The sequence below is a fragment of the Vespula pensylvanica genome, chromosome 5 (assembly GCF_014466175.1).
Source record: "Vespula pensylvanica isolate Volc-1 chromosome 5, ASM1446617v1, whole genome shotgun sequence".
Lineage (NCBI taxonomy): Eukaryota > Metazoa > Arthropoda > Insecta > Hymenoptera > Vespidae > Vespula > Vespula pensylvanica.
This window is the reverse complement of record NC_057689.1, coordinates 6,192,403-6,208,709: the sequence shown is the minus strand read 5'-3', so window position 1 is coordinate 6,208,709 and position 16,307 is coordinate 6,192,403. Positions and strand designations below refer to the sequence as shown.

The 16,307-nt window shown below is 32.3% G+C and overlaps 2 protein-coding genes and 1 long non-coding RNA gene across 4 annotated transcripts; 2 read left to right on the top strand and 1 right to left on the bottom strand.

Annotated features, from left to right (window-relative positions):
* Positions 1 to 103: 103 nt before the first annotated feature.
* Positions 104 to 4,122, bottom strand: LOC122629550 (tryptophan 2,3-dioxygenase). 2 transcript variants are annotated; one of them, XM_043813088.1, is made up of 7 exons: positions 3,984 to 4,122; positions 2,985 to 3,145; positions 2,703 to 2,890; positions 1,272 to 1,631; positions 941 to 1,190; positions 749 to 842; positions 104 to 322 (listed from the first exon to the last, which is right to left on the bottom strand). In XM_043813088.1, the coding sequence occupies exons 1-7, from the start codon at positions 4,010 to 4,012 to the stop codon at positions 151 to 153; spliced, it is 1,254 nt and encodes a 417-aa protein (XP_043669023.1). In that variant the 5' UTR covers positions 4,013 to 4,122; the 3' UTR covers positions 104 to 150. The 2 variants fall into 2 exon arrangements, with proteins under 2 accessions (XP_043669023.1, XP_043669022.1); XM_043813087.1 differs by having other exon boundaries at positions 749 to 859; positions 943 to 1,190.
* On the top strand, positions 1,546 to 6,419 carry LOC122629555. The gene is made up of 3 exons (XR_006327288.1): positions 1,546 to 2,373; positions 2,455 to 3,472; positions 5,151 to 6,419. It is a non-coding gene; the product is annotated as an uncharacterized LOC122629555 (long non-coding RNA).
* A 2,718-nt stretch (positions 6,420 to 9,137) lies between these two features.
* LOC122629402 lies at positions 9,138 to 15,577 on the top strand. Its single transcript, XM_043812787.1, has 11 exons — positions 9,138 to 9,353; positions 10,423 to 10,576; positions 10,911 to 10,969; positions 11,049 to 11,190; positions 11,268 to 11,435; positions 11,507 to 11,647; positions 12,019 to 12,213; positions 12,321 to 12,379; positions 12,978 to 13,119; positions 13,948 to 14,118; positions 14,220 to 15,577. Exons 2-11 carry the CDS (start codon positions 10,433 to 10,435, stop codon positions 14,364 to 14,366), a joined length of 1,368 nt encoding a protein of 455 aa, XP_043668722.1. The 5' UTR covers positions 9,138 to 9,353; positions 10,423 to 10,432; the 3' UTR covers positions 14,367 to 15,577.
* The last annotated feature ends 730 nt before the right edge of the window (positions 15,578 to 16,307 follow it).

The window sequence follows — 16,307 nt, the reverse complement described above, 5'->3', positions numbered from 1 at the left end:
AAATAGGTTTTACAAGTTTATTCTATGTTACAAGGTATTTTAATTTATAATAAAGATATTATTTATCTATATATATAGTTGAGGAATGATTAAAAATCGTGTATTATTTTACTATATTAACATTATTTTACCGCATAAATTATTACAAGTTCACGAGTGTTTTATATCATTTTCAGCATTGTTTTGATTGTTATCGGTACTCCAACCATTCCAAGAAATTGAAAGTCTTGTTTTCATTTGCTTCGTTAATGGTGGAATTAAATGTCTAGGTATTAAAAACGTAGACAAGTTGAACAAATCTAGGAACACTTTGTATCTATCACTATCGATTGAAACGTACAGTGTTAGTAAATTTTATCAAATTTTCATTATATATAGCATATAGAATATATATATACAGGATGCCACAAAATTCATAATTCGTGACGGTGTATGAAAGAAGGTAAAATTTTGAGTCTCTCTCACTTTTTCTCCAATTATTTTTTATCGATTGTAAGTTATTTAACGATTAAGTTGATCAATTCTGTATGCATTGCAGCATAATATTATTTGATTAAATTGGTCGAACGATAAAATGACGAAAGGAACGCACGAAATAAATGAAAGCATGTAATTTGTGCTTATCGTTTTTGTGAGCTTCCGACAACTCGTGTCGGCTATTTCTCTATTCGAGCCGAAATATCTTTTCAGTTTTGGGACACCCAGTGTATATATAGCATTTATAAGAATCCTTATAATGATTAGTTACCTCAATGTCGATTTCAAGTATTGATACCCGGAAGATCCACCAGTTCCAAGTTGTTGAGAACCGATCATTCTCTGAACCATGATGACGTGATTATCTAAAAATATCAAAGATCTTATCGTAATGCGTTTGTTAATCATTCGTGTAGAAAAGAAGGATCATGCAGTTAACAGTCGGTAATATAGACTATCTTACACCTCCATTTAGTAATCAGAGAATCAATGTCCATCAATGCAGTCAATATTTGATGCGGTTGACTGAATCTTGGTTCGTCCCGATACAATGTTATCATTACAGCACCTTGCAAGGCAGCATATGAGAATCTTCGTTCTCCTCTCGAGACAAGTGCGTTATGAAGAGATTCGTTAAAGATCGTTTCGAAGATGGCTTGACGAGATCGAACATTGCTCGTAAGATATACTTTCATTTGCTCTTCTGATTGTTCCTATGATAATAAGTTTATTTCTTTGATCTTTGATAAATCCTTTCAAATTTTCATCTTTAAATTCTTAGAATAAACATCTACCTGTGCAGTTTGTTCTTGTTCGAAGAGCATTCGTTCGACGGCTCTTTTATACTTTCCCCAAAAGTCAAAATCGTAAGATTCGAGACCCGGTGTCCTGGCCAACCATCTTTGGACCAAGCAGCTGAGGCTGGGATCTTCCTCGGAACGTTTGATCTCCTCAATGGCTTTCGGATCTCTTCCGAAAACTCTCGTGTAATTCTGATTGTACCTTACTCTGTGTTCTTGTTTTACACCAAGTTTGTTCTCTAGTAATCGAAATTGCAGGGACTGGAAGCCGGAAGCCGGGCAGAGATAATCGCGGAATGCCATGAAATCCAACGGTGTCATAGTCTCTAAGATCGACACTTGGTCCACCAAAAGCTGCGAAAAACAAGGGAAAGAAAATATTGAATATTTCATAATGTACGTATTTTATGTTTTACCATCGGTACTTTGTTCGTATACTATAACAAGATAATTTTAAAGGAGAAACTCTTTCCCAAGTATACATAAACATTGCTTATCGATTAGACAGTAGCTATATTCGCAGTTATATGGTTGCTTCGTGCAGCCACTTATTGTACTCGTCACTGTGGATTTACTACGACAGTGAAGTATCTTAAAGGTGACAAATCGTTTCTTCGCTTCTTTTTCTTGTAATCATACGGAAGTTCATCGATGGATCAATTAGTGTCAGACTCTTTATAGATTTCTTCTATAAGCCATGCCATCAGGAACTTCTCGTTCTCTCGTATTAAAGTCAAGTTTATTTTCTTTAAAGAGAAATGTTCAGCAATGATTTCTCAATGGATTCAACTCCATGGAGAATGGTATTTTTATTGTTGAATCGAAAGGCGGTAGAGAATAGGAAATAACCGCATGCATGTTTTGCGGTAAGGAATGAACGGCAATAAGATTATTACTCAAGTTCTTTACGCCTATAGTTACCCCTACGAGGTGTCACGTATCATCTATGGGTATTAGTTTACTCAGAGTGCGTGTATTATTTCAGTGGTTCCCCGTACAATATCGTTTGTGCGTGAGAGACAATCGTTAATGTGAAAGGAAGGGAACGAAGAAAGGGGAAAAAAGAATTTGGTCATGTGTTGGATTGGATAGTCAGGTATGTGTCGGTATCATTTCATCCAGTTCTGCAGAGAGCGTATAATTTTTTTTTCTTCCATTGCATGGCTCTCAACCTCAGAAGAGACTCGAGCTCGGCGCATAGCAAGAAATCACCGTTGATATTAATTGTCAGAGGCATTTGATTAACTTGACGTAAGGAAAATTAGATTAGAAGCCTTGCAATAACGTAACATTATTGTTGTAGTTAATGAAATAATTTTTTCACTATTCTCACTATCGTTTATCTTTTTTCATCTTATAGTTATATGCAAATTAATGTCTTTTTCTCCTTCTTTGTTTTTATACGAATTAGTTTCAGAAACGTACTTTCAATATAAGAACGATGCGATTGAGTCGTCTAAGAATTTCCAAAGTCCTTGATTCGTTCAAGATGTGAACTCCATTTTGAATCTTCGAAGTGTGATTGGTAGTGTTATAAACATTTGAGTCGGAAGTGAAGAGTGATCTGACCGAGTCCAACTCGTAGATAATCTGCTTGAACCATAATTCGTATGCTGCGATAAAAATGAAAGAAATGTTATACGATTCTTATTTTTTTTTTCTTTTGTCATAGATTTTATTTAATATCAAGGAAAATCTTTGTAATACCTTGATGAGTAACGATAAAAAGATGCTCATCGTGTACTTCTTCATTGTACTCAGCGCTGAGAAGCCTTTGCGCGGATAAAATTTTATCTAAATGAAGATATTCTCCGTAGAGTAAGCCTGGTCCTTTAGTTAATTGAGTACCTTCTTGACTCTGATCATCTCTAAGAAAAATAATGACAAATCGATTTTACTCTCTTTGGTAACGGTAAGAACAATAAAAAAAGAAATTCAATACATCGGTCAAGATATATGATGTAAGAGAACGATTAATTATAAGTATAATATTTTTGTCTAATCTAATCTAATCTTTTTTAGGATTTTTTTCATTGTTATCTACATAGTATGAGCCAGGAGAAGATCTAATGTTATATCGATTTTTTACGTATTAGATCTAAAAAAATCCTTTTAAATATAAGCATATATATGCGGGTAAATGATCCACGATAAGAGGATAAAAAAAGAAACAGAATGTTATTTAGAAAAGTGATGTAAGACGATGTTGTTTACGATCAATCTTATATTATATAGGATGGTCCTAAACGTTCCAGCCAGACTTAGAGATTTTATAGGAAATTTAATTCTAAACAAAAAATGTTCCAATAAACATGGGTTGAATAATGTTTTCTTAAAAAGTTAACGCCTAAAAACTTCCGAAATCACAGTTACTTTATACATTTTTACGAACACCAGGGAAAATATATGTTTTTAAAAAGTACTCAATAAAAATTATAGAGAATTAATTTATCTTTCAAATGCAATTAAAATGATTGTAGTATGTTTCTTAAGTTGTAAGACAATTGATTTCAAATATACAATTCTCGTTTCGGTACTTTTTAAAATACTTAAAAAATGCATATTTATATGATTTTTGAGATTTTTAGAGAAGTATTTTTCATTCATAAGTTTATAGGAAACTTTTTATTTAGAATTAAATTTTCTATAAAACTTCGGAACGTTTAGGCTACTCTATATATTTTTTATTTATATAATTTTACTTACGTGATTGTTTCCGATAAAGGACAGGCCATTCTCTCTTAGTTATCGTTGACGCTTCTTTCGATTCTATGAAATTAACTTTTTACGATGCATCTGCCGTATATATGTTTTGACAAACACTGTGCGTGCTATAAAAATTTTGTGGATTTATCATAAAAAAATGGAACGATTTTTATACTACATTTGTTTAACCGCGATCTTGATATAAGTATCAACATGCGATACAAGTCGTCGAATAGATGGTTGACGCGCGACTAAAGAGTGAACGACTAAGAACACGCGTTTATCCTTCTTATAGCCAACGCTCTACTATACACACTAGTTGAAATTAAATATTTTAATATTTCCAATACTTTGTGATATGTTAGCGATATGTTTGAATCGGCTTTTGCGGATAAAACCTATCAATTCTATACACGTGTCTTTGCAGTCAGATATCAAAATCATGAGAGAGTATAATTTATTTAAATTTTTATCTCTATTCAATATTTTTTTTATTTTATATTTCATCACATCACAATTTTTTTTATAATAATCATTCACAAATATATTCTTTTGGTATATTTTTAATTCAATGAATTAAAAGAAATGAATCTTATAAAAAATGTTTTTGCATAATCGCATAGATTGTTATTTAAAAAAAAAAATTGAGAAATGTGCTGTAGAATTTATTATGTTATCATCATATATTTAAAAAAATTTTATTTTTACATCACTTATTTGTATCGATCGATCGTACGTTTTAGTTCATAAGGTTATCGCTAGATGACGTATGAAAGTATTAATTCACCGAGGGACCGAGAGATGGCGATGTTATCAGGTTCACCGAATTACCGATCAGAAAAATTATATGTTTTTGCAGTCAAATATCAGAATCATGAGAGCGTATGAAACATTAAAATTTTTATCTATGTTCAATATATTTCTTTTGGTTTTATATTTTATCATATCACAATTTTGTTTATAATGATTTTCCAAAAATATATTCTTTTGATATATTTTTATTTCAATGAGTTAAAAGAAATGAGTCTTATAATGAATGTTTTTGCATAATCGCATAGATTGTTATTAAAAAAAAAAATTGAGAAATGCGCTGTGAAATTTATGATGTTATTATATATTTAAAAAAATTTTATTTTTACATGATTTATTTCTATCGATCGATTGTAGGTTTTAGTTCACAGAGTTATCGCTAGATGACGCATGAAAGTATTAACTCATCGAGGGACCGATAGATGGCGATGTTATCAGGTTCACCGAGTTACCGATCACAAAAATTATTTATAAATCAGTAGAGTATTAACATTTGAAGAGGATAGACGTGAGTATCAATTACGGATTCCATATAATTATGTAGTATTATTCTGTGCTTTCATTAATTTTGAAACATCGATTATACATAGGTAATAATATCATTTGTTAATACAATCATTAAACTGATATACGATCGTAATAATTATCATAGGATACAATCGTAAAAACGAACAATTTATTTGAGTTGGTATGTATCATTGGTGTTTTTATAATAAACGAAAATATATTCTAGATAAACGAAATTCAATCTCGTTATCGTAATTGAATGTGTTATACTATATTACGAAGTACCATAAGAATATTATTGCTATAAATTATTCAAATTAACCTATCAAGCACATTCAAAGATCAAAAACTCAGGAACATAGAGGGAGCGACGATCTTTCTTTTTCTACGTATTATCGTTCCCGTCCTCAATGTATGTACACATAATATTTACATCTATTGCAGCATAAAAAAGCATTGTGAGGAACTTGTATAAAATGTATACTCGTAATTGCGATCTAGATAGCTCTAATTTCTCCTACTAAAATGGCTGACCGACTTCATTTTACTTGTATCTTTTCTAGGCAACATCCGAGGAGATGTTCTCCGTTGCACAACTTTTTCATCTCGTGCATTTTATATTTTAATTACAGATAAGATATGTAGACAAACGAAACGAAACATACACTGGTCTTATTTCCGCAGTCCTTCTTGAATTGCGTTAAAAAAAGTCGTATAAAAGGACTGGAAAGAAAAACAATATAATATTTATAATTCCATCCCTGCAATAGAAATTATACGAACAGTTGATTATAAGATATCATCGTATAATTAATATTATTACTAATTTAATTAACAATTACAGATGCTCGTATTTCGATTTTACGAATGTAAGTACGAAGTATCATTTCAGTCGATTCAATCAATTGTAACATAATCAATCGAATAGTTTTCACTCATATATCTTATATACGTTTCAAATTTCGCGAGTTGCAAAGATGAGAAATGTTTCCGTATATTTAGATGCGTTGGGATTGACGTAGAAATTATTCATACGATTCGCAGTTGCGGACGGTCTTATCTTTTTCATTTTTGCATTAATCGAGTCGATCATGAAACTGTCGAAGGAGATACGTAATAAGCAGGTAGATATATTTACTCGATTTATTATTATCAAGGTAAGCAAACACAGAATTTTTCTAGTCGAAGTAAATAAATTTAAGCGTGCTCTTCTTATTAAATTTTTTCATTTTTTTTCACTTTGTTTTTTTACTATATCGTATTTATTTCTCAGCGAGTAACATTTATTCATTCGATGTAAACAAGCTACGTGCGTCGATTCACACTCCGCAAGATAGACAAGAAAAGATCGTTGAGTATTTCAAGTATACACGAGTTTCTCTGAAGTAAATGCTTCGCTTTAATTTCGTTACCCATCTGAGTCGGTGGAGTGCGGTTGGAAAAGAAGAACAAAAAAAGAAGAACGAGAAAGAGTTAAAACCACGTATCCTATGCGCGTATCATCAAAATTTTCTTTTCCTTTTTCCCTCTCTATTTCATTTTTCATTATTTCTATTTCATTTTTTCCTATCGTTCCTCTTCTTTCTATCCAATTGTACATACATACGCACGATAGCTACGTTATTACAAACGTTTCTATTTTGTAGATAACAAATTCTCAAGAGGAAGATAAAAGTATTGAGCAATTCGTTCGACGACTATAGACTAAGATAAATAAGTCGATTTGAGAGAGAAGACGATTAAAAGAATTAAACAAATTCGATGAAATTTGACGAGATCTTACGATCGTATACTTAAATCTATATAAGCTAAATATAGAATGAGATTATTAGATTGTATGATATCCATAAATATCCATAGATAATACGATATATGCATAGATACATGCATACATATCCATACATATCTAATAAGCAGGTGCTATTGGGTTTAGAATTGCGTTATTCGTCAGATCGGATTAGCGAGATTAAATGTAAGCGACATGTGACGTCATTGGTGCACACTGTATCAATGTGCATACATGTATATTACATAGAGCATGCGTGCGTGCGTGCATACGTGCGTGCGTATGTGTGTGTGTGGGTGTACAAAGTTAGTATGTACAACTATAGACAGAAAAGTATAAATCTTATTTGTAAAATATTATGCAACGAGAAAAATAACATCGCGTTGAGTCTGTCGATGCTGTTTTAGCCGAGTCATCGTCGAGCTACGGAGAGACAACGCCCATGACATTATGTACGATTAAGGGCCATGTAATCCAGTACTGTATCTAGAACGATGCAACAGGTGTATGCGCTTAGTCAGGACGCACCGTGTAGCAAGGGGTAGTGGGTCTCGTATAGCTTGGGTAGCCTTCGGACGATATATTTTCAAAGCAAATTCATTGTTCGACTTCGCGTAACGATGATTAACTTTCGAATTGGAAATCATGTTCGATGTTCTCGTCGAGGTCATTGGATTTTGTAAAACGTTCCATCGAAATGAACTGGTCTTTCAATTTCTTTTTTCTTGCTTTTCCGTTTTTATGATTCCATTTTTTCTTTATCACGGCATTGATACATCTCTGATGTTACCGTGTTCATTTAAATTTTATTTTATTTTCGAATTAATCTTTTCTTTCTTTTTCTCGTGACTAACATATGTAAGAACATGTTAAAGAACATAGGAGAATAATTTCTGACACGTTTAAGCGAAAGCTCAACGTTTCGAGTCTTTTAATTCGATTCGAATTTGCGCTGGAAGACGTATGATGTAATCGGAAGAGTGAAAACGAGAAAAGACGATGGTTTGTCGTTAAAAAAGAAATTGGAATAAATGCTGCGGAATATGGGAAGCGTTTACGATGAAAAGGAAGAACGAGTACCGTCGTTTTAATTGAGATGTAAGTTTGAAGAGCGATTTTTTGCAATGATACGACAATAGAACAGAATGACGTTTACTTTCAAACGATGATTATACTCCGCGGACTTTTTTTATTTTTAGATGTTTTGCGATACATGTAATATGAATTCATATCGGATCATTATGGATGATAAAATATCAGCACTTTCATAACATTGAACGTACTAACGTATGGAAATATGAACTGTTGATTAGTTAACTCGTATGGTTATCACTCAATATTATTCGATTTTTATATTATCGTTCTTCAGTAATAAAAAATATTCTCTGAGAGTTTGCAGCAGCTCGTATATATAAACAGAAAACAAAGTAACAGAATTGATTTATAATAGAAAATTCTGACCTTAGTACTGTAGATTATTTTCAAAAATAGAAAAGCTGCGACCTCGAGATACGCGCTATCATATATTCAGTTTCGCGGTTGGAGGTTTTCTATTTTTTAAAATAATCTACAGTGCTAAAGCCAGAGTTTATATATATATATAAATGTGTATATAAATGTATATATGTATGTATATATCCTTACCTATCCCATACACACGCACACACACATGCACGTATATATAAATGATTTCTCTCGTTAGAATCGAAACGAATGCAATTATCACGTTGACCGAACCTTGGATACCGATATTCATTTATAGAAATATTCTTTTCCCTTTGTTTTTTTTCTCTCCTTTCGTTGTATGTGAAATCATGGGAAAAGAAATTTATATGTTTCTATACATATATACGCGTCAACGTATAGAATATATGAAGATGTAAATGAAAAAGAATTGATACGGAGCGAAATTTGTTGCTCATGTTTCGTTTATATTGGAATTGAGAAAGAAATTAATTGTAAGTGAGAATAAGAGAGAGAGAGAGAGAAAAATTCGAGAACCGGCTATTTACGGCCCTGAATGATATGTCCTTCTCGATCAATTCCCATAGGCTGATGAGATAGTGTCGGTGAACGTATATAGGAAACAAGAAGTATAACCGGCTTTATTAACTATAGTCAACGATAAAACTGTTAGTACGAATGGGCCAGGCTATCAGTAACAAACCGACCGTGCTGTAGTTTGAGCGAAATATCTTCTTCTTCTTCTTTATCATCGTCATTGTTATATTTTTCTTTCTTCTATCCGGTTCATTGAACCAAATCATGTGAGTAATATTAACGCTACATCTTTTTACGAAATAACGCGTATCTCTTCTTTTGTCATATAGTATATTTTACGTTTATTATTTATATTTTTCGTACATCACCACGACTTTTTATAATTTACCTTACTGAGGTCTTTCGTTAGAAATACATATATCGATTTCACTATTCGGACATACGATCGTATGTAAGGTCTAAAAAGAAAGTAAGCAAACAGACGTGCTAAGGATTTATATTAGAATTCTATCCAAACGAATACTGGGTATTGAGTACGTCTTTGTGTTATTTATAATGCAAATTTTCTTTCGCTAAATATTAAAGAGTTTAACGAAAATCATACTTCAAAAATAATAGTGAAACAAAATTTTCATTAATCAAGTGAAAACATCTGTTCGTTCATCTCTTTATAAACGATAGGATAGATTCACTTTTAAAAGAAATTTTTAAAAATAATTTTATAATAAGAAAATTTTTAAATTTTACAATATTATGTATACTTTGTTTTCTGTAATAATAACATTCATATGTAATTCCAAATCAATAAATTCGTATATAATTCGTACGACTCGAATGATATAAAATTATATTGAAATATAATCTATTTTAACGTAATTTTTGTGTGAAATAACTGTAATAACTCTCTTAATTATTCTTTGAATAATAATTATCATTTTGAACGTTTCACTGAGATATAATACATAACTTGTTTAATAAGTTTAACGTTTTGCTGAGTCAATATGATTTCATTATCATTGATAACAGCATATGTAACCAACTTGTATTTATTTTGTATGTATATTTTTTAGAAAGAGTAATGATTTTCTTATTAAATAGTTATTTTTTTGATGTCTTGTTATGTTCTTTCAAATTTTTTACTCATAAAAAGAACATTTTTTAAAGAAATTTTTTATTCGTTCTCTTCGTTTTTCATCTTTGATTTATCAATTTTTTGCTTACTTTTACATAAAATATTCAGATTAATTGTGAGTGTAGATTTCTTCTTCGTGATATTTTATAAGAATTTATTTGTCATATTTTGTTATTTACATTATATATTATATTTATTTATAGCACAGAAATCATGTCGAAGATCACTTTGTATTCGCTACTGGTTAGTCCACCTTGTCGTGCCGTGCTTATGGTAGGAGAAGCCATTGGCATTGATTTTGATGTCCACGAAATCAGTTTGATCAACAATGATCATAAGAAAGAGGATTTTCTTAAAGTAAGCTTTTATTATAATATATTTTTGAACGGATGTATATTGATTCATAGAAATATTCTATTTACGTTCGTATAGATATACACTTTAATAAATCATTGATAAGAGTGAATTGCATTTTTTAAACGTTATCATTTCATAAAAAAAGAGTCATATTTCATAAAAAAAGAGAATTTTAACAAATTATCTTGAAATAAACGAATAAAATACGCGATAAATAATAATTTGCTAGAAAAATGAAGTCATTTTCTTTTCATTTCGTCATTTTGTAGTTATCGCTTTTTAAGAAAGAATCAAAGTTGATTTTTTATTACTCTTATATAATTTTATCTTGTAGTTGAATCCCGAACATACTATTCCAACTATACAGGATAATGATTTCGTATTATGGGATAGGTAAGTGATTTTTGTTATCAAAAAAGATATATATATACGTATACGTACAAAATAAACAGGAAGTGTTTTAATTTTGTAGCCATGCTATCGCCGCTTACTTGGTAGAGAAGTATGCTGCGGATGATTCTCTTTATCCTAAAGATCCTCAGCAGAGAGCAACATTATGGCAACGTCTTATCTTCGATGCTTCGGTCCTTTTCCATATTCTTAAAAGAATTTGTGTAAGTGTATCTATTGTTAGAAAAATGATTCGATTTCCCGTAATTTTTAATCCGAGGATTATTTTTGATTATCGCAGAGACCCATATTTTATGGGTCGGAGAAAAAAATTCCAAAATTGTTAATGGACGAACTCGAAGAAGCTTTGGAACTTTTCGATAAGCTTTTGGAAGGTAAACAGTGGTTGGTCGGGGATTCTTACACGATTGCCGATATCTGCAACGTCAGCACGATCTCCTCATTGACCGTAAGTTTTTATTAGATCGTTGGTGAATCCATTGAATCTTAAACTTATAAATTTATCGAAAATGTTTGCAGGTTATCGTGCAATGGGACAAATATCCGAACATTCAAGCTTGGCTAAAACGATGCGAGGAACAATTGCCGGGTTATGAGAAATACAATACACCAGGAAGCAAGCAACTTCATGAAATATTCCAACAGAAAGTCATGAGCGCGTGATTTTTTGGAAACTTTTTTAATCGATTTATCCAATCGATTGAACAATATGTTGTTATATTTTTAATCAATTATTACTTGATTTGCACGTTAATGAAGTTATGTTTATCCATTTTTTAAGTCTAACGACAATAAGCTTTAGGCGACCACGTTCGTTAGATTTTTTTAACAGATTTTTAAACGCTTTGTCGACAGTAATCGATAATTGAATAAAAGTTGTCGTGTTACTTTAAAGTTGGGAAGTATGTTTAGTGAGAACGGACAGTTTCATCGATCCATCGAATCTATACGTATAGAGTGTATCGTCAAGTTAGCTGATCGTTGAATAAGTTCAGACAAGTCGACGTTGTTGTAAAATGTATGCTAGATAAATCGCATTTTTATACCTTCCAATTGCTATGAGTCTTAAAACGTTCGTTAACAAATCTGTTCCGACGCTGTACATGACCGAATTATCCCCACCTGTCAGATCGGTCTTAATGACGGCTTATATAATCGGTCTTCCCTTGTACAAGAAAGAAGTGAATTTAATTTCAGGCGAGCAACGAACGGCGGCATATTTAAAGGCAAGTTTTAATGAGAATTTGAAGACTTTCGGAGGACCTCGAGTATGGCTATTGATGGTTATTAGATATCATTAATACCTTTAATAACTTGACGAACGATCTTTCAGATGAATCCACAAGGAACGGTACCATTATTGCAAGACAAGGATTACTATTTATGGGATAGGTAGGATAAAAAAAAAAACGATAAAATGACCACGATCTTCGCATCGTTAATCTCGTAATATCTCGTTCCGAACGATACTATATACATTAACTAACTTACTTTTTAAATGAAACTTCGTACGACCAATAGAAATACACTGGAGATCCTTCGAAAATTTTTTTAAGAAGAGCGATAAAAAAGAATTTTTTAATTATATCATTGAAACATTAAATGTCTAATACGATTTGATGGAGGATCGCAAATGGATTCGTATCTTTAATATTTTTTTATCACGAATATGTATACGATGCACTTCTTTAGTTTATTTCGAACACCGAGGAAGCAAAACTTTTTTAGTATATACCGGCGTATCGTAGTTGTTCGAAATAACAATACGAGTATCGTGATCTCGTGAGTGGACATTACTGCTTCCCAATACAATTTGACAATGTATGTATATGACTTGATACCGCCTACCGGACACACTGCTTCCCGGAAGAGATAACTTGAGAATACTGATTAATTTCTCTTTCTCTCTTTCTTCTTCTTTTTTTTTTATCTCATTCTCTTTGTTGTTTATATATTTATATATCCTATTTTTTCCGCATTTCTTTTGTAGTCACGCAATATCAGGATACTTGGTACACGAGTACGGAAAATCTGACACGCTTTATCCGAAGGATTCGAAAAAACGTGCTATGGTTGATCAAAGATTGCATTTCGATACGGGAATACTTTATCCGGAATTTAAAAATATCGTGGTAAAGTATTGAAATTTTATTGCGAACATTTTTCACGCATATGCGTTGACAAATAAAGAACCAATCGAGAGTCACGCAAGTATATTATCTATGATAATCTTTTTGATAAATGTACTTCTCATGTTACAATTACAGGAAGATATCCAGTTAGATCTTAAAGTTTTGTAATCCTCGTATGTATTATATGTTGTGAATAGAATTTCTAAATTGGATTTTACCACTGTCAATCTTGGAATAAAAGGTAGGACACGCAAAGAAGCATCCAACGAGGAAGCTTCGCTTAATTATAGTAAAAGAAAATTCTACGGTTTGATCTGTTAGTGTTTAACTATAATTGTAGTGGTATAACTTCCAAATAGTATTGAAAATTGCATTGCAGTACCTACGTAATCCTTGTGTAATCATCGACATTGAACCTGACTCTATTGGGAAAATAGATAAAGAGAAAGAGAGAGAGATATATATATATATATCTTGATTTCCTCTTCGTTCACGTTCTCTCTTTCTCTCTTTCTTTCTCCTCGTGACAACGATTTAGAAATCCGACGGTAATTTACATAAATTAATGCCTTTTACCTTCAGTCGATTTTCCTTCTTAGCACTCGTTACTATGATTTTCTCCGATCGAAAGGAGGCCTTCTTTATGTGGAACAACGGTTCCGGAACATCGAAAGAAAATAAGATTGTCGAAGAGCACAAAACGATTTTCGAAGATCGATAGATTTTGATCGTCTCGGAAATTGTTGGTTTCCTGAATGGATACCAATAAAATAGACGTTTCGATGATATATCCCACATCGTTCTTATACTTTTGATTCTTTTTTCTAGTACCCGGTTATCGGCGGGGAGAAGATTATTACGAAAGAGAAAATAAATCGTGTGGAGAACGTTTATAAGACATTCGATTCGATTTTAGCGAATTCGGAGACGAAGTGGCTCGTCGGAGACACTATTACTATAGCCGATCTTTGCAACATTGCGACGCTCTCCACTTTGGAGGTAAATTAAAAAAAAAAATTGTTTTTTTCTTTCTCTCTGTTTCTTTCTTTCTTCATTTATTTCTTTTTCTAACATTCGTCGTATCTGCGTCGTTGTTCAAGCTGTTCGTGCCACCGACGGGAAAGTATCACCATCTGGAAAATTGGTTAGCATCGTGCAAGAAGGAGATACCCGGTTATGACGAAGTGAATCAGCGTGGTCTCGACAAGCTCGTGAACTACGTGAAAATTCTTTTAACAAAAAAATAAGAACTAGTGGGCGTTTTCTGAATAAAACATACAATCACTTTCCGTTTTATCGACGATCGTGCCACGTATATACATACGTTATAATATACACGATTCTCTTTTATGGGAAGGGCTCGCTCCTCGTGGGAAATAGTCGATTATTGTTTGAAAGTCTCCTGAGAAGTCGGTTAACGCGTAACGATTAATTGTTTAGTATTCTCATTCTTTCGTCACGATTCTTTACCGATATATCGAATCCATACAAATACTCTTGAAAAGACCTTTCAAAAGTATTTTCAAATACGTAAATACGATTTACCGAAGCATCAAATTACTTGTCCTTAATTGTGAGCCGAGTCGAATCAGGAATCGAATTAAATCTTGAGTTTGAAACATTTTGCGCGGTTGCTACGACGAAATCTTGAAACCTAGCTCTCGTAATTCGAAGCGAATGTTGCGTTTTTCCTTTTTTAGAATTTTCTTAACGAGATAGAGAGAAAGAAAGAGAAAGAGAGAGATAGCTGACCTGGTTCTGCGGTTTCTCTCTTTCTCTTTCTCCTTCTTTCTCTCTCTCTCTCTCTCTCTCTCTCTCTCTCTCTCTCTCTCTCTCTGTCACTATATATCGTTATTTCTTTCTTCTAAATCGAAGTGGGTCATGGAAATAGAATTGACTCTTCCCAAACTTCGTGCAGATTATTTTCGTTCAAGTTACTCTTCAACGGGATGGATCAATGTAATCTTGATTATTGTCACGAGCAAGAAAATCATTTTTCGTGAAAGATGGCACTAACATTTCACTTAGCGCATAACTGCGAGTAAAAATTTGGCCTGTAAGGTCACATAAGTTTTTTTTATATACAGACATCGTTCTCCTTTACTACGTAGTTCGGTTGCAGATTCTTGCCGAACAGGTCCTTTCATTTTTTTAATTCCCTTTTTAAATACCTCACGAGTAAGTCGTATTTTTAGAGAAGACCAGAACCACGAAAAAGATGAGAAAAAATGTAGAAAGTTGATCTCTTTTTTCTCTCCAATGTTTCGTCTACCTTCCTGTGGTTTTGCATACAAACGTAACTCTTTATGATTGTTTAACGTAATATTTAACAACGAGATTATAATACACCATCGATTATTTCATCACAAATGATTTCATACAAATACGACCTCGATAATCCATTACATTAAGAATGATAAGAACTTGTTATCGATTGGAATATATATAATACAAGCGATTTTATTAATTATTAATTTATTTATTCATAATACGAAATTAAAATATATAAACTATGTATATAAACATAAACAGGAATCTATTACAAAAATGATCGGGGCAAAGGTTCCGTCACATACATGAAATATTTCTCTGCGAGTAAGTAAAAAATTGTAGTAAAACAAAAAAAGAAAAATCAAAAAGGCGCGAAAGAGAGGAGAGAAGAAAACGAATTTTTCTTTATCCATTTTTCTGTTTTCCTTTTTTTTATTTTTTTATTTTCATGTTTTTTTCTTTTTGCGAAAGCTTTTTGATAACTGTAACGATGCAGCATTGCTGCTAGCAAGCAGTATTCGCGATAACGAGCATCCCGCAGAGATAAAGCCAGGAAATATACGAGCATAGCGAAATAATTATTCTTGGGATCGCGATAAAACGAAGGGAAAAGGATTTGCGGCATGCCAAGAGAAAGAAAAAGAAAGAGAGAGGGAGAGAGAGAGAGAGAGAAAGAGACAGAAAGAGAAAAAGACAGTGAGAGAGGTAGAGAAGGAAAGGGGAAGGATCATGTTTACGAAAGGTAAAGGAATAAAAGTACGAGAACGGTGGTAGAGCAGCGTTGAAATAAAAAGCATCGAATTGAAAAATAGGACGGTGAGTTTTATAGATAATAGAATCCGGTTTATGGAAATCATCGTGACAACAAGAAAAAAAAGGCGAAGGATGTAAGAAGAAAATGGAAAATGGATTACCCA